At 39.9% G+C, this 24,892-nt stretch overlaps 2 protein-coding genes across 6 annotated transcripts in view; both read right to left on the bottom strand.

Moving 5' to 3' along the window:
• Epm2a (EPM2A glucan phosphatase, laforin) overlaps window positions 1–24,892 on the bottom strand; it is a 115,689-nt gene that overhangs the window by 14,494 nt on the left and 76,303 nt on the right. For 2 of the 3 annotated variants that reach the window (XM_052751039.1, XM_052751040.1), the window contains one exon: window positions 8,872–9,113. The exons of the other annotated variant lie outside the window; for it this stretch is intronic. In XM_052751039.1, the coding sequence (XP_052606999.1) occupies window positions 8,872–9,113 (242 nt within the window). The remainder of the gene's footprint in view (window positions 1–8,871; window positions 9,114–24,892) is intronic. 3 annotated transcript variants of the gene reach the window in all.
• The window catches only part of LOC128118426 (zinc finger protein 431-like), a 91,905-nt gene continuing 76,013 nt past the window's right edge, over window positions 9,001–24,892 (bottom strand). For 2 of the 3 annotated variants that reach the window (XM_052751037.1, XM_052751036.1), the window contains 3 exons: window positions 18,021–21,469; window positions 16,085–16,236; window positions 9,004–9,113 (listed from right to left, as the gene is read on the bottom strand). In XM_052751037.1, coding sequence (XP_052606997.1) covers window positions 19,382–21,379 — 1,998 coding nt within the window. In that variant the 5' untranslated portion in view covers window positions 21,380–21,469 and the 3' untranslated portion in view covers window positions 9,004–9,113; window positions 16,085–16,236; window positions 18,021–19,381. Of the gene's footprint in view, window positions 9,114–16,084; window positions 16,237–18,020; window positions 21,470–24,892 lie in introns of all 3 variants that reach the window. The other variant, XM_052751038.1, reaches the window with a different exon arrangement.

Raw genomic sequence — 24,892 nt, 5'->3', positions numbered from 1 at the left:
CATAGTTGCTACTGTCCTCTGGCTGCTATTCTGATGATCAAATGTCTCCCCATCCTGAGAAGTATGCTGTGTCCTGTTGAGCCCCAACAGCTCCTGCATCCTGCTGGGTAGAGGAGTAACCAACCACCAGCCTCTGAGTTCTGAGATGACCATTCTTTCTGATCAGAGGTTCTCGCTACAGAGATATTTAGCGAGGGTGTTTATCTGCCTGGTATTTTGGTGGACAGCATCATGATAAATTACTTCAGAAGGGAATGAAAGAGGGTGACTACCCAGAATTACTGGATTTAAATGATACACTTACAAATTGGCATTCTCTAGTTTCTCTGTACATCATAGAGAAGGACACAATGGTCCCAGGAGGATCTCAGGACTACAGAGAACATCTATCTCGTGTCCATATTGTGGTTTCTGTTGGATGCCTGAAGAGATGAGCAGCACCTCCCTCACCTGCAGATCTTCACTGCAGCCGAGAATTCTCCCTGGGGCTTTCACTCCTGGGGCATCCTCTTCAGAAGTGCTAACTCCCTGAAGTGACCAGGTCAGGACCTTGGAATCAGGAGCCAGTGCCTAGGAAGGCGGAGTTTTCACAGGAGCTCACCATGGCTCCAAGGTCCCCTCAGTCCCCTACCTAACTTCAGGCTTATCATGCCCTGAAACAGAAGCAACCTGCAGCAAAGCCATGAGGATACTCCAGTCTTCCTGCCTGACTTCTGTCAGCCCCTCTCAGTAAGAGATGGAAAGCTACAGGCACCACCCAGCACTTCTGAAATGTGTTCACAGAAATGTGTATGAGCGGGCACACAGGGCAACCTCTCAAACTAACTGTCTGTCTGTCTGTCTGTTTCTCTCTCTCTCTCTCCCCCTCCCTCCCTCCCTCCTTCCCTCCCCCCGCTTCTCTCTCCCCACTGATACCAGTCCTTAAAAACATCTACATTAGGCACACACCAGCTCCCATGATGTTCCACAGAGGCGCAGATGTTAATTTCACTCAATCTGCACCTCTGGTTTCAGCTGAGTAGCCTGCCACACAGTTACACAGGGGACCCTCCCAGAACCACTCCATATCCAGAGCATCACATGGGCCAGTGGGTTGCTCCTGGCAATCTCAGTAACAGGACTGTGTGTTGGATCCACCACTTGTCTCAAGGGATCAGAGGCGGCAAGCATCCAGAGTACACTGGAGTGACTATGCTAAGAAGGGTGTGATCTGCTCCATCACAGTGAAGTCTGTGAGCAGTTTCTGGCATGAAAAGAATGCCCCTGATAATTCTAGGAACCATGGCTTCTTTACGTTCTGTCACTAGTCCCCTTGGACAAGCTCCCTGTAACAGTTGCCACAGCAGGAATTTAACAGGAATACCTTAAATATACTTTTTAAATCAAATGTCCAATCCATAGAGAGACCAGAGTGGCTGTTTGCAGTGGGAGTTGTGGGGCTCAGAACCTCAGCTAACCAATCTGCCAGACTGTGTCTTCCACAGAACCAATCCAGATGGACTCTGTAGACAGATGTTCCCAAAGGGCAGCTCTGCTCCAACAGCCTAGGTGATGTAATACACTTCCCCTTTCCTTTCCATCTGCAGGAGATCATTCAAGAAGCAAGAACACTGTACAGCCGCTATGGAATCAGGGATGGTTCCTCAGAAAGCTGGGAACAGACCAGTACCTAACCTAGGATCCAGCTACACCACTCTTGGGCATATACCCAAAGGACTCTCCATCCTACAAGAGAGGCACTTGCTGAGTTGTGTTCATGGCTGCTCTAGTTATAATAGACAGAAACCAGAAACAGCCTAGATGTTGGCCAGTGAGTGAATAGATAAAGAAAATGTGGTACATTTATACAACAGAATATTACTCAGCTGTTAAAAAAGAACAACATCATAAAATTCACTGGTAAGTGGAAGGAGTTAGGAAAAAATCATCCTGAGTGAGGCAACCCAGGCCCAAAAAGACAAACATGGTACATACTCTCTTATATATGGATGTAAGCTCTTAAGTCTTTTTTAAACAGGCTACAATCTGTATAACCACAGAGGTTAGGTGTGGAGGAAGGGACTAGGGGTACAGGGAGGATCTCCCTAGGGAGGGAAAATAGAATAGATATCTCTGATGGATAGGGAGGGGACTAGAATAGGAGTATCAAACAGGGAGGGGGAGGGAAGAAAGGAAGGGGATAAAGGAGGGTCAGGGAGGGAGAGCCAAACCTAAGGGCCATTTGAGGGGTCATATGGAAACTGACAGTACAGTAGAAGCTTCTTAAAATATGTACATATTTGAAGGAAATCTGAATGGAATTATCAAGTAAAAAGGCCCAACTAGACATTTCTTACCAGCAAAGGAAACTGCCAATGCCAAGAATGGGCTCCATAGAATTGAGTTGCTGGCCAAAGGGCTCCACTGAAACCCACCAACAACCCAGTCTATTACCAAGGCGATTGGTTAGTCTCGACAAACTGCTAGTAAGGCCCTATTGATGAAGACCCAACTCACTGAAGACAGAGAAGTCCAGGTGGTGCCTACCTAAAGCCTTCACCCCTCCTGACTAGCAGTCACGGTACTAGAAGGCACTCTTCAGGCTACAGAGGAGACAGGTAAAGACCAAGCCAGAGGAAAACCCTGGGATCTACAATGGTGTCCTGCCTGCAGGATGCGCTGGTGCAATAGTGGTACAGAAGTTGTGGGAGTCACCAACAGCCATCTAATTGGATTTAAAGCCCACTCCATGACATGGAACCCATGCCCAACACTACTTGGGTGGTCAAGGACCTAAGACTACAGGGGTCACAGACCGAGGGGAAACAAAATACCATTCTTCTGCTAAGGAATGTAGCAATCAAATGATTCCCACTGACATTCCTTTAGACTCATAGATCAGTGTCTTTGCTCAGCCATTATCCAGGGAGGCTCCCTTCTGCAATAGATGGGAATGAATGCAGAGACCCATAACTGTACACTGTGCAGAGAATGAGAGACCTTGAAACATCCAGTCCAAAACAGGATGTCTTCATCAAATCCCACCCTTCAGGGCTAAGGGAACTCTGTGGAAAAGGAGGTAGGAAGATTGTAAGAGTCAATGGGGGTGGAAAACACCCAAGAAACAATGTCTTCTAGAACTGACACACATATGAACTCACATAGACTGTGGCATAGGGCCTCCATAAGTCTAACCCAGATACCGTCCCAGTTCTGAGAGGAAGAGTGGACACATGCCACAACCCTAACCCAGATCTCCAACTGATAACCGCTTCCATGGGAAAAATTAGTTTTCTCCAGTGGAATGTCATAGGGTATACAGACCATATGTAAGGCCAGGCTTCATGCTCAGTCGTAGATGGAAAAAACAACAACAACAACAACAACAACAAAAAACACCTAACTCAATGTCATTTTGGGAGGGTGTGTGTGTGTGTGAGAGAGAGGGCGGGGGGGGGGGGGGGGGAATGAGAATGCTTTGCTTGGGCTTTTTTTAAGCTTACATATTTTTTGCTTATATATTACAGTTTCCAGTTTTGTCTTTTTATGGGTTCTCTGTGTGTGTGAATGTGTGTGTCTCTCTGCTGTGTGTGTGAATGTGTGTGTCTCTCTGCTGTGTGTGTGAATGTGTGTGTCTCTCTGCTGTGTGTGTGAATGTGTGTGTCTCTCTGCTGTGTGTGTGAATGTGTGTGCCTCTTGTGCTTTTTTTTTTTTGCTCCATTTTTTTCCTGTTTGTTTTTGTCCTATTCTGGTTTGTTTTTACTTTATCTTATTTTTTAGATGCCTATTTGTTTTCTAAGGAGAGAGAGAAAGGTTGAGGATTTGGATGGGTGGGGAGGCGGGAAGGCTTTAGAAGGAGGTGGGGGAGGGGAGCCCATAATGAAGTATATTGTATGAAAAATTCTATTTTCAATAACTAAAGAAGCAAGTCCACAGCTTAGGAGTTAGGAATGGAATCCTGCGTATCTGAGGGTGTCCTACCACAGGTGCTGACTGTCACCGTCAATATTTACATGAAGGAGCCAAGGCAGAGACTTGGCCCATTGAAACCCTGAAGTGGCCACTCAAATGCTGCCAACCTGACTCCAACGCCTCTGGCCGAGACTCCGTTCCGTGCTCCCTCCTAATCTCCCTGGTTGCTGGCCCTTTCTCTCATCTCAGTCTGGATTCTCAAAATCCCTCCATGTTGCTGTGACCCTGTGGGACTTCAGTGTCTTCCCAGCTCTAACAGTGCAGAGAGCCTGAGAAACCAAGGAATGAAAACAGGGTCCTCAGAGTACCAGAGAGTCTGTGTCAACCAAAGCACACAAAGTTACATTTCACCTCCGTGTGTGTGTGTGTGTGTGTGTGTGTGTGTGTGTGTGTGTGTGTGTGTGTTTCACATGAAACTTAATTTGATAAGTTTCCAGCCTTTAAACAGTAAGGTAAAAAAAAAAAATCAGATTATTTTTCTAAAGGTTTACTTGTTATCTTATGTGCACGAGTGTTTGCCTCCACGTTTATACGTGTACCCAATTCGTACCTTGAACCAATAGAAGCCAGAAGAGAGTGTCAGATCCCCTGAAACTGTTACAGACTGACTGTTGTGAGCTACTATGTGGGTGCTGGGAACCAAACAAGAGTGCTATGCAGGAGCAACATGTGCTTTTAACCACTAGCCATCTCCCCAGCTCCCAGATTCTTTTTTATGGAAAATATTCTAGCTTTTAAATGTTGCTAATTAAATTGAAAAAATTGCAAACCTTATGTAGGTCAACCAAAACACTCCACCATCTGTGTTTCTCCCCTTGAAATTTAAAACAAGCATTGGCTGTGAGTAGATGCTCGCTCAACAATCATTAAATACCTCACTAACACCCAAACAGGGAACAACAGCAAAGCAGCACCGCTTGTTTGAGCTGAGACACCATTAGACTTCTCTGTTCTACCTGGTGTTCCAAACCTGCTACAGGCTAATCTAAGTCTGGGATGACTAAACACTTCCTAAAAGGGAAGTAGGTGTCGAACAAACCAAGGTTATTAACAGGAAAAAAAAAAAAAAAGACGTTTTTAGTACCTGACACCTTAGGACCTGAAATAAGGGAGGGCAGAAGCCCCTAGGGGATGCTTTGCTTTGTCTAAGGTTGACCAAGAAAGAAATCCACACCATGCATGCACATCTTTCCTTTCTTACCCTGGGGGTGGGGGTTGGGGGGGAGGGGCAATATATAACTGTACACATTGTTATTTTACTTAGACAGACTTGTTTTGCACCTTTGAGCTATAGTATAGATGAGAGTCCATCTTCTCTGTAACACCCTTCACTAGAAACTTAAAGAACTCCCACCCCTAACTGAGGAGCTATGGGCCCAGGACAGCTTCTAGGCAGAGTCAGTTTTCTTCACAAGCATGTCTCCTGTAGGTTGACCAGGCTGCAGAGGATGGCCCTGCACCATATGGTCAGCACAAAACAGACCCCTTGAGTTATTCACAAAATAAACAAAAGAGAATACAATGTGGGAAGGGTAGAAGAAGCTGAAGGTGTGCATGCAGGTGCATCTGGGAGGAATTACAGGGAGGAGTCAGGGTGAGTCTGATCAAGATATGTTTTATGAAACTTCCGTTTAATGAAATTCTAATTCTCAAAAAATTAATTTTATGAATTAATAAACTATTTTAAAAAAAAACTTGTGACTAATCCTACAGTCTACTATAATCTAGTTAGTAGAGATTCCCACCCTTGGGTGTCTATCTAATACAGGAATTAACCTGCCCATATTCCAAGCTACTCAATGCCTAGAAAGCTCCAGCTTGCCCAGCTTCTGGTCCCATGGTCAGTATCTCTGCAAAAAGAAAGAGATGAATTCAGCCTGCTGAATGAGAGAGTGACTGACCGAGGCTGTGGTAACTAAACAACAGCCGGAATCTTAGAGCTCACTGGGAAGGGAAGAGGCTGTTCCTGGAACAGAGATAACCCTGAGTCTGACTTCCCCTGAGAAGGGAGTTCTAATGAGCAAATGCAGTTTATTTCACCAAGGTAAGTACTGGAATTCAGAGATTTTTCATTTCCCAGGTGAAAGAGACAAACCACATTTTACAAAAGAAGAAATGAAGAGGATGATGTCTGAGCCTTTTACGACAAAATGTACAACAGAGAGTATGGGCAGGACGATTGATTGTAGCAGGTCTGCGACAATTGAGTCTAGCACACTCTCCTTTGCAGACTTAACCTGACGGCAGTGCACAGCAGCTCAGAATGCTTCCAGACGGATCCCATCCCTCCCCCTGGAGTTCTAAAAATATCCCAGTGGATTAATCTGTATGTGCATTGGTCTATAACTGTGAGCTCCATAGACTAATCTGTTGGTAGACCGTCACCCTGGCACTCAGGAAGAGTTAACTCTTTGATCACTTCTCCAGGTTCAACTGAAGTAAAGGAAGACTCTATTCAGTGTCAGTTTGTCCTGCTGCAGGTGGGGGTGCCAGAGGGTGCTTCTTGCTCTCACCCTGTTGCTGTGCTAGCTCTACATGGGAGCTGGCCTTAGATGCAGTAACCTGGTGACCAGTGACACCCCCAAAATTCTTCGAATACAACTCCAATGGGTCCTAGTGGATAGACTCCAAACTACTGAACAAACTGCCTATTTGTCAGCAGACCCTTCATTTAGCAGAGCATGGGATGCAGAGGGGTGAGCAGCAATTAGAATTAATAGCTCAATGGCTCCCTGCCCGTTGCCCTCATATTTACCCTGATGGGCAACAATGCTGTGAAATTAGAACCACAAAGGCCAAATCAAAGTCTCTGTGTGGGCTACAAGGGTCCTAACAAATCTGTGTCTGTTTTAAAACCAGAGAGCCCATCTGTGCAGAGCAAACCCAGCCAGTTTTCAGCTGATGCGAATTCTATTTGGTTTGGGTGTTAGTCTTGAGAAAAGGCAGGGCTCTTAAACTAAGCCAAGATTCATATGATCAGAAGACTAAAAGAAATAACAAAAGTGCCAATATCTCTCCCCACCTCAGGGAACATAAATTATATCTCTCTTTAATGATGGTATAGTTCAAATCTACAGAGGGGATACTGTCTGGTCAGGAAGATCAGCTGACATCTTTGAAGGGCCAAAGGTGGCCAGTGACACAGGTTCCCTATGGTCCTCAAGGTGTTCTTCTTTACAGACCACTGGTTGTTGGGAAGATAAGCTATGACCCTCAATTCTCAGCTCTGCATAACTCTAGCTAATCATGAACACAAGGCATTGAAATCATGTCCATCTGTATAGTCTGGCTGAGTTGTACGAAGAAACACATCGTTGCTGCTTCACAGGCTGGCTTGGGGAGCAGTGTTGTGAGTCAGACCGCCACTCTCAAAACCTGGTTGTGACATGACTCTTTCCAGTCTGAAGACCTGGTCCCACTACACACAACCTTTTGTACCTGTCTCTCCCTCTGCAAAACGGAGGTGACTACAATGTCTACCTAGAACCTTCTGAGAACTTGGTGAGTTAAAGGATGTCAATCATGAGTGGGCTGGAGCCATAGCATACCTGGTACAGAGAAAGCTGAGGGAAGAAATGTTTTCTGGCTTCTTAGCGAGGCACCCAGAAGAGCAAATCACTTCCCTCCCCAAACCGATGCACTCTCTACAGCTCTCTGCTGCCCTCTGCTGACACACTGTTAATACTGTCATCAGGATGTGGTTCTCTTACCTAAAAAGTTACCCCTAACTCAGCAACTGTCTATCATATGTATATATGGCTCTGCTAGAACTCCAAGCTTCTGTGCCTTTGTCTATGACCCACACTGCGCTATCTCTGTCCAAGCCAGGCCCGCTTCAAATGCCATAAAATTCATGTAGCCTGCCTACCTGCCCTCCTCAGAAGGAAGCCATAACCCCCGGGGCACATCATATTATTCATTGTCCACTCCCCCCTGCACTGTAATTTGTTTTGAGATTGCCTTACTGCATCTACTTATGTCACAACTGTGACTTATTTGTCTCCGCTTCCCAAGCAGCAACCAACCATGGTAACCCATTCATAAAGACTGCTCTCTGGTGCTCGATCCTTCAGTGACGACTCTCTACCATCCTCCCCATAGCACCCACACCTCGTCTCTCACATTATCACCCATCTTACGGCACCCACCTCACTGGAGGGCCAGACACAGCTCCAAGCTGTCCGCGCTGCCATGAAAGTAGACTTTTGAAGAAAACACTAAAGCAAGAAGAACCTTGGCATTTTCCAGTTTCTCATCCTTCCCCCTGCTGTAGCTACTCTCTAGCAGTTTGACCTTCTTACTATAGCCCAAATCCTGGTGGTACTTCCACATCCTCAGTTCCTCAGCCACACTGGTCTCTCAGTCCATAACATGCCACATCCTCTTCGCACACCTCAGGCAGAGTCTTGAAATCGTTCCTTCTTGCATTCTCTCCCAGCTTGTCCTTTCACCAGTTACTGCCTTGATATGACCTCAAACACCACTTCCTCAAAAGGACTTCTAGATCATCTACTCAAGCTCTGCAGAATAGGTGTGATTCTTTAACCCATTATGCTTTCAAACTCCTATTTTTGTTCATTCCATTAACACTTGCCATCCCTCAGGGACTATACACTCCTTGTTCCCTGACACCAGCATAATGCCACACACACAGTAGATACACAATAAATATATATTATAGTACATGTATATATTATAAAGTATATATTTAGTATACATAGTATAAAAAAATTAAAGAATCCATGTTAAACAGAATCCTGTCAAAGTGTCTAAAGACATATTAACTCCAAACCCTTGAATTAATTCCATTTTTATAATTAATATTTAACACATTCAATTATAGATGACTAAAAGATAGACAATAAGCATGTCTCTGAAACAAGTCCAGCAAAGAACTAGACTGCTTCTTCTGACCCTCACCCTCAGTGCTCATGTCTGGTGTGGGCATCCAGATGTAGGCCAAGCCTTCTTCCTTGTACAGCTTCATCATGGTGTCTGGAGTCATGGGTTCAGGGTAGCGGTTACAGCCTGAAGAATTCTGGATGATATCCCACTCGGTCTGGAAATTCATGACAGCTGTAATTCCTAATTCATGCTTCAGTTTGATGGTCACATGTTCTAGTTGGCGAGGGCAGCTACCCAGCCAGATATTTGGTAGAATTCTAAAAGAATGAATGGGATCAACAATTACTACTGCTCTAACTTGAGATCTCAGTATCTGCATACAACATGTATTAATGAAGTACAAGTAATCTTTTAATCTGATGAGGAAAAGTTGAATTTTTTTAAGGATATAAGAGACAATACTATTTTTTTTAAGTTTCTGAATTGATCTTGAAAGGAAAATTAAGACTTCATCAATTAGCAGGAATGGACTCAACAGAAATCGTAGTACCTTTTACGAGTGAGGAAATTTCCTCATTGTGGACAGAAAATGAACATTGGCAAAGAGCTTAGAGTAGTTTTTTAGGAGAGACTGGCAAGTGATACCCCAAAAGTAAGAGACTTCAATTTATAAAAAGAACTAATTGGGTCTTTTCTCACATTGTGCAGGGAACATCAATATCTGGAGCACCTACATTCTATACTGATGCAAATAAATCAGGAAAAGCAGCTATATATCAGAAAATTTAAGTAAAGTGGATCAAAGCCCTTATAATTCTGTTCAAAAGTCAGAATTACATACTATTCTCATGGTATTATTAGATTTTTCAGAACCTCTTAATATAGTTACTGACTCTCAATACGCAGACAGAGTTCTTTTACATCTCTAAACCACTGAACTTATTCCTGATGATTCAGAATTAACTTTGTTATTTATACAATTACAGAAAATAATCAGGAATAGGAATCATCCTATATATATATATATATATATATATATATATATATATATATATATATATATATAATAACACATATCAGATCACATACAGGTCTATCAGGTCCTCTATCACAAGGGAATGATGAAATTGACCAGCTATTAGTAGGATATGTACTAGAAGCCTCAGAAATTCATAAGAAACATCATGTTAATAGCAAGGGTTTGAAAAACAAACTATCACTTGGCAACAAGCCAAGGAAATGTCCTACTTGTTCTTTGTATAACCAAACTCCACTACCTTAAGGAATTAACCCAAAGGGTATTCAAAGAAATGAAATTTGGCAAATGGATGTTTCATTTTGCTGAGTATGGAAAATTAAAATATGTACACCATGCCATATGTAAGTATCCAGAATTTCAATGGGCAACTGCTTTGAGTTCTGAAAGGGCAGATTCTGTAATTATACATCTATTAGAAGTTATGGCCATCATGGGAATACCTATACAAGACTTACAATGCTCCAGCATATGTCTCTAGTAAAACTAAACAGCTTTTTGCATGTTACAACATAAAACATATTACAGGTATACCACACAATCCTACAGGACAAGCTGTTATAGGCAGATCTAATTGCACTTTAAAAGAAATGCTTAATAAACAAAAAAGGGTAATAATAACCCTTAAACATAGATTGAACAATGCTTTATTGACTTTAAATTTTCTAAATGCTAATGAAAAGGGAACAACAGCTGCAGAAAGACATTGGATGGATAATAGAAAAAAACTGAACTAAATCGGCTGATATACTTTAAAGATGTGCTGACTTCAGAATGGACACCAGGATATGTGTTACATTGCGGAAAAGGTTTGCTTTTGTTTTCACAGTAGAAAAGTCATGGATGTCATCAAAATTGATTCAATTTGAACAGAAGAGACCTCTTGATTAGGAGAGGTGATAATCAATGTGGTAATTCAACCTGATGAAAGGGAGAACTCACCAAATGACGGTCATGGCAGGGTTTTGTTATTGTCTTTCCAGAAAAATGAAAACATCTAATTGAGGAATCTAAAGACCTTTGAACAAATGAATCATCGAAAAAAGATAAGACACTTCCAGAAAAAATTACCAAGAAAAGGAGTAATCTTGCCTAATGGTATAGAACACTCCCGACAGGGTAAAATTTCATACACCTTTCAAAATGTCGATTTTTGCTGGTCTCTACAGACATGTTAAACAGGTGGTCTTTATGTAGTCTTGACTCAATTAAAAACCAGAGCTGGCTTTGGAGTTAGAGTCTGGCTCGCTCCTTCTCTAAATCCAACCATGTTTGTTAAAAGAAAATTCAAAGTTTCTGTCTCATATCAAAATAGCCACCTGGTATGGAACAAAAGAAAACCAAAATCTAGGGACCATTATATTGTCACTAATAACATAGCCCTCTAATTTATTTTAAATCCTTAAAACGTTTTTGAAGTACTATCTCAAAATTTGAAATTTGTTTTTATATTAATGATATTACAAAGTACTAATTCTAACCTTAGGTTTCATGTAGCTTCCTATACATGATTTCAGGCTTGAGTTCAAACAGATATTTAGGAATTATGCCTGGATATCCAAGATATATTTAATATATCATGGTCCTGCCGGGCGGTGGTGGCGCACGCCTTTAATCCCAGCACTCGGGAGGCAGAGCCAGGCGGATCTCTGTGAGTTCCAGGCCAGCCTGGGCTACCAAGTGAGTTCCAGGAAAGGCGCAAAGCTACACAGAGAAACCCTGTCTCGAAAAACCAAAAAAAAAAAAAAAAAAAAAAAAAAAAAAAAAAAAATATCATGGTCCTTTACCCTCCCTGAGATTTACAGCATATAGCATTTAGTATCTTTAAGTTTTCTACAGTGAATGATAAACATTCCTAACAATGTCTGAAATCTCCAAAAGGATAATGGGGCCCCACAAAGATGATTCTACCTGGACTGTGATAATGCCACTAATCTGATAAACATTATCCAAAGATCATCTTTGGACTACAAACTGATCAGGACAATTCCAAGGTGGCTAGCTGAGATAATCCACCCCCATGCACTACTCTCAAATGATGTTCTGCCAGGATTTGACCATTGTTTCTGTTTTTTCAGGTCCCCTAGAGATGCAATCACCCCCTCCCCACCTAGACTACAGGAAGCAATTTTAAGAACATGACACCCACAACTCCAAGCAGGATGGATAGTTTTTGGTCTTTCACTGGGTTATGGATATTTGTCATCGTGTATGTGTGGGTGAGGGGTTGGTTACAAGTTGTTATTGGATATGGTCAACAAGAAAGGGGGATAGATATGATAGGATAAAAAGGAAGATTATTGAATCTACTTTTTTTTTTGGTTTTTCGAGACAGGGTTTCTCTGTGTAGTTTTGCGCCTGTCCTGGATCTCACTTGGTAGCCCAGGCTGGCCTCAAACTCAAAGATCCGCCTGCCTCTGCCTCCCGAGTGCTGGGATTAAAGGCGTGCGCCACCACCGCCAGGCGATGCTGAATCTACTTTTTTAAAAAAGCAACAACTAGTCTTAAATATTTTACACTGGTATGGATTTTTGTATATTGATACAAGTTTAAGGTTATCGTCCTTACACTGTTCCTTTCCTTCTATTTTTGTTTAAGGTATTACCTATACAGCTCGTCTAATTACACAATGTGAAGTTTTAGTCCTTAAAAACTATTTAGGATAATAAAGAAATACAGGTTAATAGTCACCCATATCTAACGGCCTTATAGTGATGTTAGTTAGGTTTTCTAGATATACAGAGATACATTTCAGATAGATAGGTAATCTTCAAACCTACAGAGTATGAAACATTTTCATAACTTATACTATTCTCAACTTCAGACATGACTGCTCCTGGTAACATTGAACTACTTTAAAAAGATGATGGACATCGAAGAAACTCCATATAGAGTTTGCTTTCTTTGTGGCATAAGCTAGCCATTAGGAAAAGAAACTGCCCTTGCCTTGACCGATGACAGTATGCTGTCCAAGCTGGACAAGCAGGACACAAAGAAAGTCGACTGCTGAAATTTGCCAAGACAGGATGGGACAGTACTCCAAAATGTCCTGCTTCTAAAAGAGTCTATCAGATATTCTAGGCCTGCAGGCCAAAAAGGGAAGCCTCAACGTTGCAGAGAAAGTTTTGGTGACTGTTGAGGCAGCCAGTTATTCCTATCATTTCTCATAATTTTTGAAGTTGCTTATTTGCACTTCCTGTTTACTCAGGTAATGTCATTTCCTTCTCAGGTCTTTGATTGGGCTGAAGACTAGACAGTTACAGTTTTCCCCAATCTTGGCAAAAGGTATATTAGGTACAAAATTTTGAACTCTTCAGAAGGATGTTTAATGTTAATGGAATAAACTTTATGAATTTGCCAATTACTTATGGACTAGACATTGAGAATGTATTTTTTACTTGATAATTATTCTTGCTGGATGTAGTTTCATCTTTTTTAAGGTTACTACCTTTCCTTTCTATTTGGACAATAATGGATAATAATTTTTATTATATACAATTTTACTATGTTAGAGTTAGAACCTTTCCCACTTAATTACACAAAAAGGGGGAAATGCCATGGGAATCCTGTCATCAGTCCTCTAGCCAATTAGAGTGCTTTAGTCCAAGGGTCAGGGTTTACATTGGGGATGAACATGGCCAAGAGAGGGGGTGGGCTTTTACGAGCCAAGAAGCAGTGGTGCTGGGGTTTTTCTGCAACAGCATGTAACCCACCTCGGGTGTGTATCTTATATTCAATTTTTTATGTTTAAAATAAACATTTTAAATAAAGCAGTAACAGTAAGCCAGCACAATTAAATGTTTTTCCATGGTGTCTCTTCACGGCAATAGAACACTGACTAAGACAGGTAACTTAAAGGGAGAGGGCAGTATCAGTTTTCTTTAAAAAATATCAGCTATCAGGAGAGAGAAAAACAGACAGACAGAAAGAATATTGCCATTATTTTGTCAAGTATGATTCTACGTCTAAAATTGCTCAAGGCTGAGCCCCAAGCTAATTTTCTCACTCTGTAGCTCTAAGTTGAGAACTTCCAATACCCAACAATTTCCTGGGTGATGTTGCTTATTCAAATTTTAAATCCTGAGAAATGCTTCTCTAGAGACTCGATGAAACAAAATATGTGAAGTCCTTAAATCATTCAGATTAAGATATGTAGGTGAAGGAAAAAAAAATTTGTACTTGCAACAGACAAGAAGAAAAGTAACAGAAAGAAAATGATTCTGGTGTAAAAAATAAGAATTTTTTTTTACAATCTCTAGGACAATGAAAAGTATATTTAACCCAAAAAGATTATGAAAACTTATCAAAAGACATGGAAAGAACAAAAAAAGAAATGAAGCTTATCATAGCCATTAATCAAAAAATCTTGTATCTTACATGTAAATGCTACCAAAAATGTAAATACTTCACAAACCAGCAAGCATAATGAATGTATCATAATTCAACATTTATATAATCTAATTCACATATAAGCTTATTCTACACATATACATTCTCTCCAGAATGAAGGAATAGATACTGTATTTCAAATTCCAGAATCACATCATACAGGAATTAACTAAGTTTTGTGGTGCACATTACTCATATTCACCAGCATCTCTTGGGATTACCTTCAAAGATGGAGGACCAATCTAACTTTAGACATGTCCCACTCAACTCGCTTATGTTAATAAATGAGCTTAAGTGACAAGTGCCGCTTCCCACTGGGTACATTTAAAACTGCATGCATGATTCCCTGTGTTCTCCTCCCCTGCTGCAGTGATTGAATATGCATGTGAATGTGCTTCTGGAACACTGAAGCTACCCAGAATTCCAAGCTGCAGTCATGAGAACACCTGACCTAGAGAGCAAAGAGATTGCTATGTGGATCCAGTTGGGACTTGTTACCTCAGCAAAGCACCTGTCTGGTTTTGGTAAGACAAGAGCTAAGTCCTTAGTGGCTTGAAATCTCTAACATGAAAGACAGAAACTGGGCAGCGGGGTTGCATTTGCAGTAAGGTCCCTTCACATAGACTTTAAAGCAGTGTTGTGTGATAGTCTGATTACATTCTGACAATAAAGTTTGTTTCAAATCAGAGGGCAAAGCTAGCCACTAACTAACCAAAATTAACCGTAGAGGTTTTGGAGGACTGAGGGCAGATAGAGTCCAGAAGTAGTGGGGGGTGGGGGAGGCGCTAAGAGAGGATTTCAGTCCCTTTGGATGGAGGAAGGAGATAGGAAGACATTGATCGCTTATCACCACTTCTCTGATCATTGAGGTTCTTATCTTGATATGCAACTCCCAATTTGTTACTGCTTTTTAAAAAATGAGATAAATGCACCAGAGCAGTGGTCGTGTACTGGGTCAGTAAACTTTGGCAGATGGTGGCCATGTGCACCTGGAAGCTTAATACCAGTAGTGTTTCCGAGCATCTACAGTGCAGAGGCAGGACCCACCATCAAGACCAAATGTTAATAACACAAACATGGACAAAAATAAAAACCCTGCCTTATAAAAATAAAAATGCCACTGAACTCCTTCCCCTTTGAAGAGAGGAAAGCAACATGGAATAGGTGTAAGCTCACAATATCTCACCAGGGATGTGGGGCTCAGAGTACATGCTGTTCTGTGTGCTCACGCTGTATTTTAAAATACACACATGTGGGGCTGGAGAGATGGCTCAGTTAAGACAACTTACAGCTCTTGGACCCATGTGCAGTTCCCAACACCCACAAGGAAGCTAATGACTGTCTCTAACTCCAGCTCCAGGGCTTCTGACACTCTCTGCAGGCTTCTGTGGGCATTGCATACATAAGGGGCACAGAAGAAATACTCAAGTAAAACACTATATATAAAATTAAAAGAAAAGAATCTTTAAATATTCATATGCATAAATATAAGAAAGATCTAGAGTGAAATAGGAGCTCCATATTAGATACCGGAAAAGCACTCTCATGTTTTTAGCTATAGGGGTAATGGTGTTACATATAGCAAGACAGACCAAGTTCAAATGTCAGTATTAGTACTTAGCAACAGTCACATGACTTTAGGCCAAATCATTTACCATCTCTAAGCTTCTGATATGCTCATTTTGGGGATACGTATAAAACTAACTAAATCACAGAAATTCTATACCAAATAAGTACAGTTAAGTACTAGTGTATTTGAATAAGGGACTCACTGATACACAAGAACCATGAGTACAGTTTATGTCAAGTTATAATATTAATACATATTGATCAATAATACTGACAAATGACTATCATACTGACCAAAATTCATTTTCATTTTTCTGTTTTCTTCACTTGAATGCTGCAGGTATAGAGCAGTCACTTATTTTTTACCATGAATTCTGTTGGCTTTTCATTCCTTTGTCCTTTCTTCTGTCTGCTCATTTTTGCGTTCCCTCTTTCGGCAACTCTTGCTGTTATTGATGTGAACATGAAAACAATCAACTCACGTCAACTGTGGATATTTCTCATCCTTGAGATAGAAATATCTCAAAGGACTTAGTCATCTTTCTAAGCCCTCCTTAGCAGATAGGGAAGGTAACTTTTTTTTTTAATAGTTAGATTCTTATCTAAAAGGCTTGTAGCCTTATGGAAATCCTTATTTATATATTAAAGGTTGAAAATGAAGGTAATAAAGTAAAAAGAACCATGGTACTGGAAAGATGGGCATGTGATTTCTTAACCTCAACGAATTCTGAGACAGTCCACTGGGCACAGTAGACTAAGAGAAAGCCCACATGCATGGCACTCACACACGTCTAGACATGTCATGGGCAGGACAATGGTCCTGAGGACTTAACTTTCACACAAGTGTTCAAACTTCACAGCACCTTGTTACTATCTCTTCCCTCTGCTAAGGAATGGGAATAGGATCTAGCTCCATCTAGAGACACATCCAAGCTTCTACTACTCTTTGGAGACCCCACCACCAGGATCCTGCAGAATGCTTGTGGAATGGTAGTATGGGGCTTCCATATATGTACTCTAGAGCTGAACTGAGCACACTAAGTCATCCCATGCTGTGGTAAAGGGAAGCAGGAAACTCATTTATATAATCGAGTAACATAACCTCTTTAATTTAAGTTGACTGGTAAAAATGTCAAAATGGGTATTGATGACAGAAAAATTGAATTTCAAACGTTACTCAAGAGTTCTCTTAAATTCTGTTCTCTTTGAGTGAGGGGCATTTAATATTTACCTAGTCTATACATGCAAAAATAAAGTGGCTGACTGATTTTCCTAAAAGGTTTTGCAATTGGCATAAAAACTGAAAAACAGTTCAGAAAGGTGTGCAAAAGGTAAACTGACTTCAGCACTGGGAAAAACAAAACAAAACCGCTACCAGAATCAATATATAGGACAGCAATGTTCTAAAAAGGGCACTAGGGTATTATTCTGTCATCTGCTCTTAAAATAATTTTTTAAACAATACAGAAAGCCAAAGAAAAAATTAGGCCAAAGGTTAATATTAGATAAAAAAACAAGAACAACAACAACAAAAAAAAACATAAGTTTCATTGACATTAGATATTCTGGCATCTCTGGATAATTCCCTTAGAAGGCAGTACTTCCAGTTAAAGGGCCAAATGCATCACTGAGGGGGACATGAAGATGTATTGAACTTCAAATAATATATACATATCCATAGTACATCAAGTTATACTGTGAAATATACAGTTGATTGCTGATTATCCTACCTCCTTATATCTCTTCCAAAGAGATGAAAATGTGTTTTGGATACACACATAAGGTACTTAATATTTCTTACAAGTTTCTCTTCTGTTAAACATTTTAACATTAACATTTTCAAACTATGTTGACAAAACAGCAAATGTTGGGGGTATATCATCTGCCCTTGGGCTTCTACTTAGAAGGATCATGATGAGTTCAAATATATCGCAGACTAATTACAACTTAGGATGGATAACAAACAACATCTTAAGGGAATTTGTGAAAAAATGAAAAACAAAAACCCACCACCCTTTCATAGACACCTTTACTTGAAAAATATGATCACACATGGCCTGATATTTAAATAAACAATGGACTACTTAGATGATGGGCATCACATTCTATACATTACAGCAGAAAAATATCTCTCTCTAAGTGAAAGCACAATCAAAGATGAACAAAAACCACAGGAGAAATATAAGGACCATAAAAGGACTAAACAGATTTGTCCCACTTTAATAGGTACCTCAAATGTTGCAAAACAGAAACCACAACACAGTGATCTCCACCATCAGTCTTGACTGAACGTGGTATGTAATTTGCTGTCTTCAAGGCTTTGATGAATTAAGGTTTTTTTCTTAAACTTGAAGACAACTCTGATGTCTAAGTTCTTTACAAAATCATTTATATGAAAAGGTTTCTCCTCTTGCATGAGTTCTTCCCTATTTCCTGACATCAAGATGATATAAAAAGGCTTTAAAATATTTAAAGGGCTAGAAACATGTCTGAGCAATTAAGACAAGTTCATTACCAGGACCAAACTCAGGTTTTTGAAAACTTCCTGTAATTCATGCTACATGAAGCTCCCAGGGTCTAACCTTCTTGGGAACTAGAGTGCACACAAAGACACATTGACATCACATAATTGAAAACTTTAAACAAAACTTTTTCTTGTGTTTTTCTCTTCTAAGCATTCATTCTTGTAACACAGGTATTGAAACTTTTAAAGGCTAACAAAATTTTTCTCCATCATGGAGTGGTTCATGTAATAGAATGTAACCGAATGCCAGTAGGTAGTCTTGAAGTCAGAGAAATCAGTCCTTCTCAGCTCATGGTATTAGGAAGATTTAGGAAATGTTGCTCTGCTGAAGAAATATGTCACTGGGGGTAGGCCTGGGAGTTTCCATCTATACATCATTTCCAGCTCCTACTCTCTGCTTCATGGTGCCAGTTGAGAATGTAAGATCTTAGCTTCTTGTTTTAGCAGCCAGCCATGTCTGACAATTGTTGCCATACCACTTTCATAGTGATCCTGTATCTCTCTAGAACCAAGGGCCAAATTAAATTTTTTCATGAGCTGACTCAGATATTACGTTTTGCTACGGCAACAGAAAATGTACTAATACATATCCAAAAAGTCTTGCTCATGGGTTTATTTCCTGTGAATGAAGAGAAGTATGAAATCTGAAAGGGTTAATTTATAATTTAAATTAATAGGTCTTTTGTCTATGAGAGTTTGCAGGTACCAACAAAATAGTGACATCATAATACTTGAACAGATTGTTGACAATTGCCAGATTTTTTTCTCCAGAATCAATAATCTTGTGTAACTGAATATAAATGTTGGTTAAAGATTTTACCAAATCCTTTATAGTCAGATTCTCTTTGGTATGTGTTTTTTTTAGATTCTCAGAGAGATTAATGTGATATGCATAGGCTTTAACAGCCTAATTATACACTGAAAGTTTTACTCTTGTATAAAGACTACCATGACTTGCAAAACTTTGCCATACTGACATTTATTTATTGGGTTTCTATGCAGTATGATTTTTCTTGTGATTTTGAAGACTAGTGATACATGCTAAGGCTTTGCCACACAGATTACATTCATAGGGTTTTCTCTGCAGTATGTGTTCTTTTATGAATTCGAAGATGACTATGACATGTAAAGGCTTTACCACATTGATTACATTCATAGGGTTTCTCTCCAGTATGTGTTCTTCTATGTACTTGGAGAGTATATTGATGTGCAAAGGCTTTACCACACTGATTACATTCATAGGGTTTCTCTCCAGTATGTATTCTGGTATGAGATCGAAGGTTACTAGGACATATAAAGGCTTTATCACATTGATTACATTTGTAGGGTTTCTCTCCAGTGTGTGTTCTTTTATGTATTCGAAGATGACTACGCTGTCCAAAGGCTTTACCACAATGACTACATTCATAAGGTTTCTCTCCAGTATGTGTACTTTTATGTATTTGGAGACTACGTCGACAAGCAAAGGCTTTATCGCATTGATTACATTTATAGGGTTTCTCTCCAGTATGTGTTCTTTTATGTATTCGGAGGCTATTCTGATGTGCAAAGGCTTTACCACATTGAATACATTCATAAGGTTTCTCTCCAGTATGAGTTCTCATATGCACTTGAAGAATACGGTGACATCCAAAGGCTTTACCACACTGACTACATTCATAAGGTTTCTCTCCAGTGTGTGTTCTTTTATGTATTTGAAGTTTACTGTGTTCTGAAAAGCCTTTATCACATTGACTACATTTGTAGGGTTTCTCTCCGGAATGTGTTTTTTTATGTACGTGGAGACCACTTTGACATACAAAGGCTTTACCACACTGACTACATTCATAAGGTTTCTCTCCAGTGTGTCTTCTTTTATGTCTTTGAAGACCATTGTGATAGGCAAAGGCTTTACCACACAGATTACATTTATAGGGTTTCTCTCCAGTATGGGTTCTTTTATGATTTCGAAGATGAACACGTTGTGAAAAGGCTTTATCACATTGATTACATTTGTAGGGTTTCTCTCCAGTGTGTGTTCTTTTATGTATTTGAAGTTTACTGTGTACTGAAAAGCCTTTATTACATTGATTACATTTGTAGGGTTTCTCTCCAGTATGTGTTCTTCTATGTATTTGGAGACCACTGCGATGTGCAAAGGCTTTACCACATTGATTACATTCATAAGGCTTCTCTCCAGTGTGTTCTCTTTTATGTCTTTGAAGACCACTGGGATTTGCAATGCCTTTACCATCCTGATTACATTCATAGGGTTTCTCTCCAGTATGGGTTCTTTTATGATTTTGAAGATGACCATATTGTGAAAAGGATTTATCACATTGATTACATTTGTATGGTTTCTCTCCAGTATGTGTCCTTTTATGTATTTGGAGTTTACTGTGTTCTGAAAAGCCTTTATTACATTCGTTGCATTTGTAGGGTTTCTCTCCAGTATGTGTTCTTCTATGTATTTGGAGATTCTTTTGACATACAAAAGATTTATTGCAATGACTACATTCATAGAGTTTCTCTGCAGTATGAGTTCTTTTATGTTTTTGGAGATTATTTTGACATTCAAAGGCTTTACCACACTGACTACATTCATAAGGTTTCTCTCCAGTATATGTTCTTTGAAGATTGTTCTGATGGGCAAAGATTTTACCACAGTGATTAAATTTGTAAGTTTTCTCTTCAGTATGTGTTCTTTTATGACTTTGGAGATGACTGTAATATGCAAAGGCTTTATCACATGGATTGCATTCATCTTCAGTATAGGCACTTTCATGTATTTGTAGATAACTGTGATATGCTAAGGTCTTAACACATTCAGTATTTTCAGAGAGTTTCTCTCCAGTATGATTTCTTTCATGCCTACCACATCTTCTAGAACTCTGAAAACATTTTTCAGTATTATGATGTTCCCAACTGTAGCCTATAGCAGTGAGGTTCCTGTAGGTCTCCAGCATCACATCTTTGTATAGCTTCTTCTGGGAAGGATCCAGCAAAGCCCACTCTTCCTGAGTGAAGTTGACATGTACGTCAGCATATGTCACTGCATTCATGTCCTGGCTTCCCAGCTCGCCCATGCTCTCTGCTCAGCTCCTTGCAGCAGAACTTGAACAGCACACAAAACCAATTGCACCAGCTCCTCTTCAAAGCCAAGCCTGATTTAGTTCCTTTTAAAGAGAATAAATATTTGCAAATAAAATAAGAGGGACTACTCAGCTCAACACCTACACTCCTAAATTCAAGTCCTCACCCTTCTCCAAAAGATTCATACACAGAATGAGAAACTGGAAACTATTCATGACATAGTACTTCAGAAGAGGAGGTGTACTCATATTTTAAGGTACACTGTTCTCAAAAATGTCCAAAATAAGCCTGCTTGTGAGACTTGAGAAATAGTTAATAAAGTTATATGCATCAAGAATGGAATGCTGGGGGCTGGAGAGGTGGCTTGGTGGTTTAGAACAACTGTTGTTCTTGCAAAATTGAAACCCAGCTTCATTTCCCAGCACCTACATGATGGCTTACAACCATGCATAACTCCAGTTCCAGGGGACATGATACCCTTCTGTGGCCTCCCTGAGCACCAGGTACACACATGAAACACATATACATGTGCAAGTAAAACATTAATACATATAAAATAAAATAAATAAACCTAAAAAAAATATTTATGACAACAGAACTTGTTGAGGCAGGAGAGGTGGCTCAGTGGTTAAGAGGTTGTACTGTTCTGCCAGAAGAAGCAAGTTCGGCACCCAGTACCTACATCAGGTCACTCACAACAGCCTGTAACTGCATCTCCAGTGGATTCAATGTGCTCTTCTGAATTCTGTAAGCACTGAACTCATATGCATAAATCCACACAGAGACATATATACACAACTAACACTAAACATTTGACAGAAGGATTGAATGTTGAGGGGAGACATGACGTGAAACCCTGTCTTCTGCACATGATGGGACTCCTGCGCACATGAACTCATGGCAGCTGGAGGCGCCTGCACTAATCTACACAAGATCAAACCAGTTAAATTTTCCAGCATGGAGCAGGGAGGGGCTCCTGAGATCCTACCCGTAGATGACTTGACAGTTGATGTCTGTTGGGACAAGAGGGTCACTTTTTTCAGGACTGTGGCCACTAGAAGGTTTCCCATTCCCCAGTGGATGACCCCGTGAATGTGCACATGTGGGCAGCACTAACAGAACTCAATGGAATAAGTAAATAAATTTTATAAAAGGACATGAAATTGAGAAGATAAGGTGAGAAGTCCTAGGGGAAGCTAGAGAGGAGTAAGATATAATTAAGATACATCATATATATATATATATATATATATATATATAACATTCATATATATATATAACATTCATATATATATGAATATTTTATATATATAAATAACATTCATATATATATATAAATAACATTCAAAGAATAAACTTTTTTATAAGAAGAGAAAATTGTAGAAAAAAAATTACCAACTAGGACTAGTACTGGTTCTTTTGTGATTCAACCAACCTGCAGGTCAATAAAAACCCAACCTAATAATATTAAAACTTAACTGAAGACCATGGAAAACGAGTGGCTAATACTCTGCAATCTTGCTTTCTTATTGCAAAACAAAATCACTGTAATTCATTTGAATGAACATGACTTTGGGATGCTAGGCAGTCATATCGTTGACACTGCTGTTGGCTTCACCTGCCAGGTTGGAACCTGTGGCACAAGAGCTACTGAGGCGTAAGAATAAGGGCTGCTCACTGTGCATCAGCTGTCAGTCAAAGCAGACCTCACAGGCAATAACGAGGACATCAGACAGAACGAGCGTCCAAGCACTCTGCAAAAATCCACTCCGAGGGACCAACAGGAGAAGCTGGCATGGAAGCAACAAGTCTATTATACAGACACAGCAGTTGGAGGAGTCATCCACTAATAATAGCCTTTGGAGACAGCAGAATATCCATCTCCTAAGAGGGGAAATTAGCATAATTTCTGTCCATAGATAATAAAATGATTAGTGATAGAAGAGAAATGATGGAATAGGCTTTTGTTTGGCTATCACAACAACAAAATAAAACAAACAAACAAAAAAACCTAACTATGGAGCTGGAATTACTTCTTGATAAACAAAGCAGCAAAGTATATTCCAAGAACAAAAAACAGATTTTGCTGAAATCCTGTTCAAAACCCAAAACCCAGGTGAAAACCTGAGAAAGAGAAAACAATAGTGTGTGTGTGTGTGTGTGTGTGTGTGTGTGTGTGTGTGTGTGTGTGTACAGAAAACTGCCTAAGCTGGATAATTGTGTTGTGTTTAGCTTATGTAACATTTTATGGCCAACTCAATATGAAATTAAAATGTGACCTGGCTAATAAAGAGCAAAGAAGAAAATTCTATCAGTTCCATCATGTTTACCTAATTAATATAAAAACAAGAGGAATATTAAAATCTGCCTCTAATATACTCCTGGATTGATAAACATATACAGTCTCCATTGCTGAAGTTTGTCCTCTAGCAGTGTCAAATTTCTGCCCTAAAAGGTTGCTTGCAATACATGCCAGTTAACTCTTGAAGATAATTTCCAGTCTGGAGAGTGGTACTAATTAGTTTCCTAGCTAAATCACAGCTCTGTTAGAGTTTGCTATGGGTCACTGTTGTGGGATATTTATACACTGTGTGAAGATGCATTGCTGTGATTGGTAAAATAAAAAGTTCAACAGCCAACAGCTAGACAGGAGGTATAGGCGGGACTTCTGGACAAAGAGAGAACTCTCGGAAGAAAAAAGGCAGAGTCACCAGCCACACACAGAGGAAGCCGAATGGGCAGTATGAAGATGAATAAACCACATGGCAGAACATAGATTAATATAAATGGGTTAATTTAAGTTGTAAGAACTAGTTGAAAACAAGCCAAAGCTAAGGTTTTCATAATTAATAAGCCTCTGTGTCATTATTTATGAGCTAGTGGCCCAAAGAAAAGTCCTGCTACAGTTCACAGACAACAGTATAAATACAGCACATGTTGATGTGGGGAAGCACAGCTAGTTTCTTGTTTAGTTTAGAGGCGTTACATAGCTTATAGGTTGTGTTGGTTCAAAGAAGAAATATCATCTATAGTTTCAGACGTTTGAGCACTTGGCTCCCCAACTGGTGACATTGTTTGGGGAACTTTAGGAGGCAGAGCCTCACTGGAGGACGTATGTTCCTGGAGGTGCACTTTAAAAGTAAAACGCTCCACATACTTCCAGTTTGCTCTGCTTCCTGATCCCGCCAACATACTAGCTGCCTGCTGCCAAGCTATCCCTTCCAATATGGACCCTAACTCTCTGGACAAACAGCCAAAATATTCTTTTTTTTATTTTTTTAAGTTGCCTTGGTCATGGTGTTTTATCACAGCAAGAGAAAAGTAACTAATACAGATAATATATGAGATAAATAATTTCTCCTATTGTTCTTTCATTTTTCTATGTTACTAAGTACCATATAATTAAATCAATTATGGAGCCCTATTATGGACAGATACTTGTACTAACTGGTTTCAGCTGTCAACCTGGTACAGCAAAAAATCATCTAAAAGAGTATCAACTGAGA

The sequence above is a fragment of the Peromyscus californicus genome, unplaced genomic scaffold (genome assembly GCF_007827085.1).
Source record: "Peromyscus californicus insignis strain IS unplaced genomic scaffold, ASM782708v3 Scaffold_22__1_contigs__length_63687245, whole genome shotgun sequence".
Taxonomy (NCBI): Eukaryota; Metazoa; Chordata; class Mammalia; order Rodentia; family Cricetidae; genus Peromyscus; species Peromyscus californicus.
Note: the sequence above shows the minus strand (reverse complement) of the source record. Positions and strands in the feature narration are given on the sequence as shown.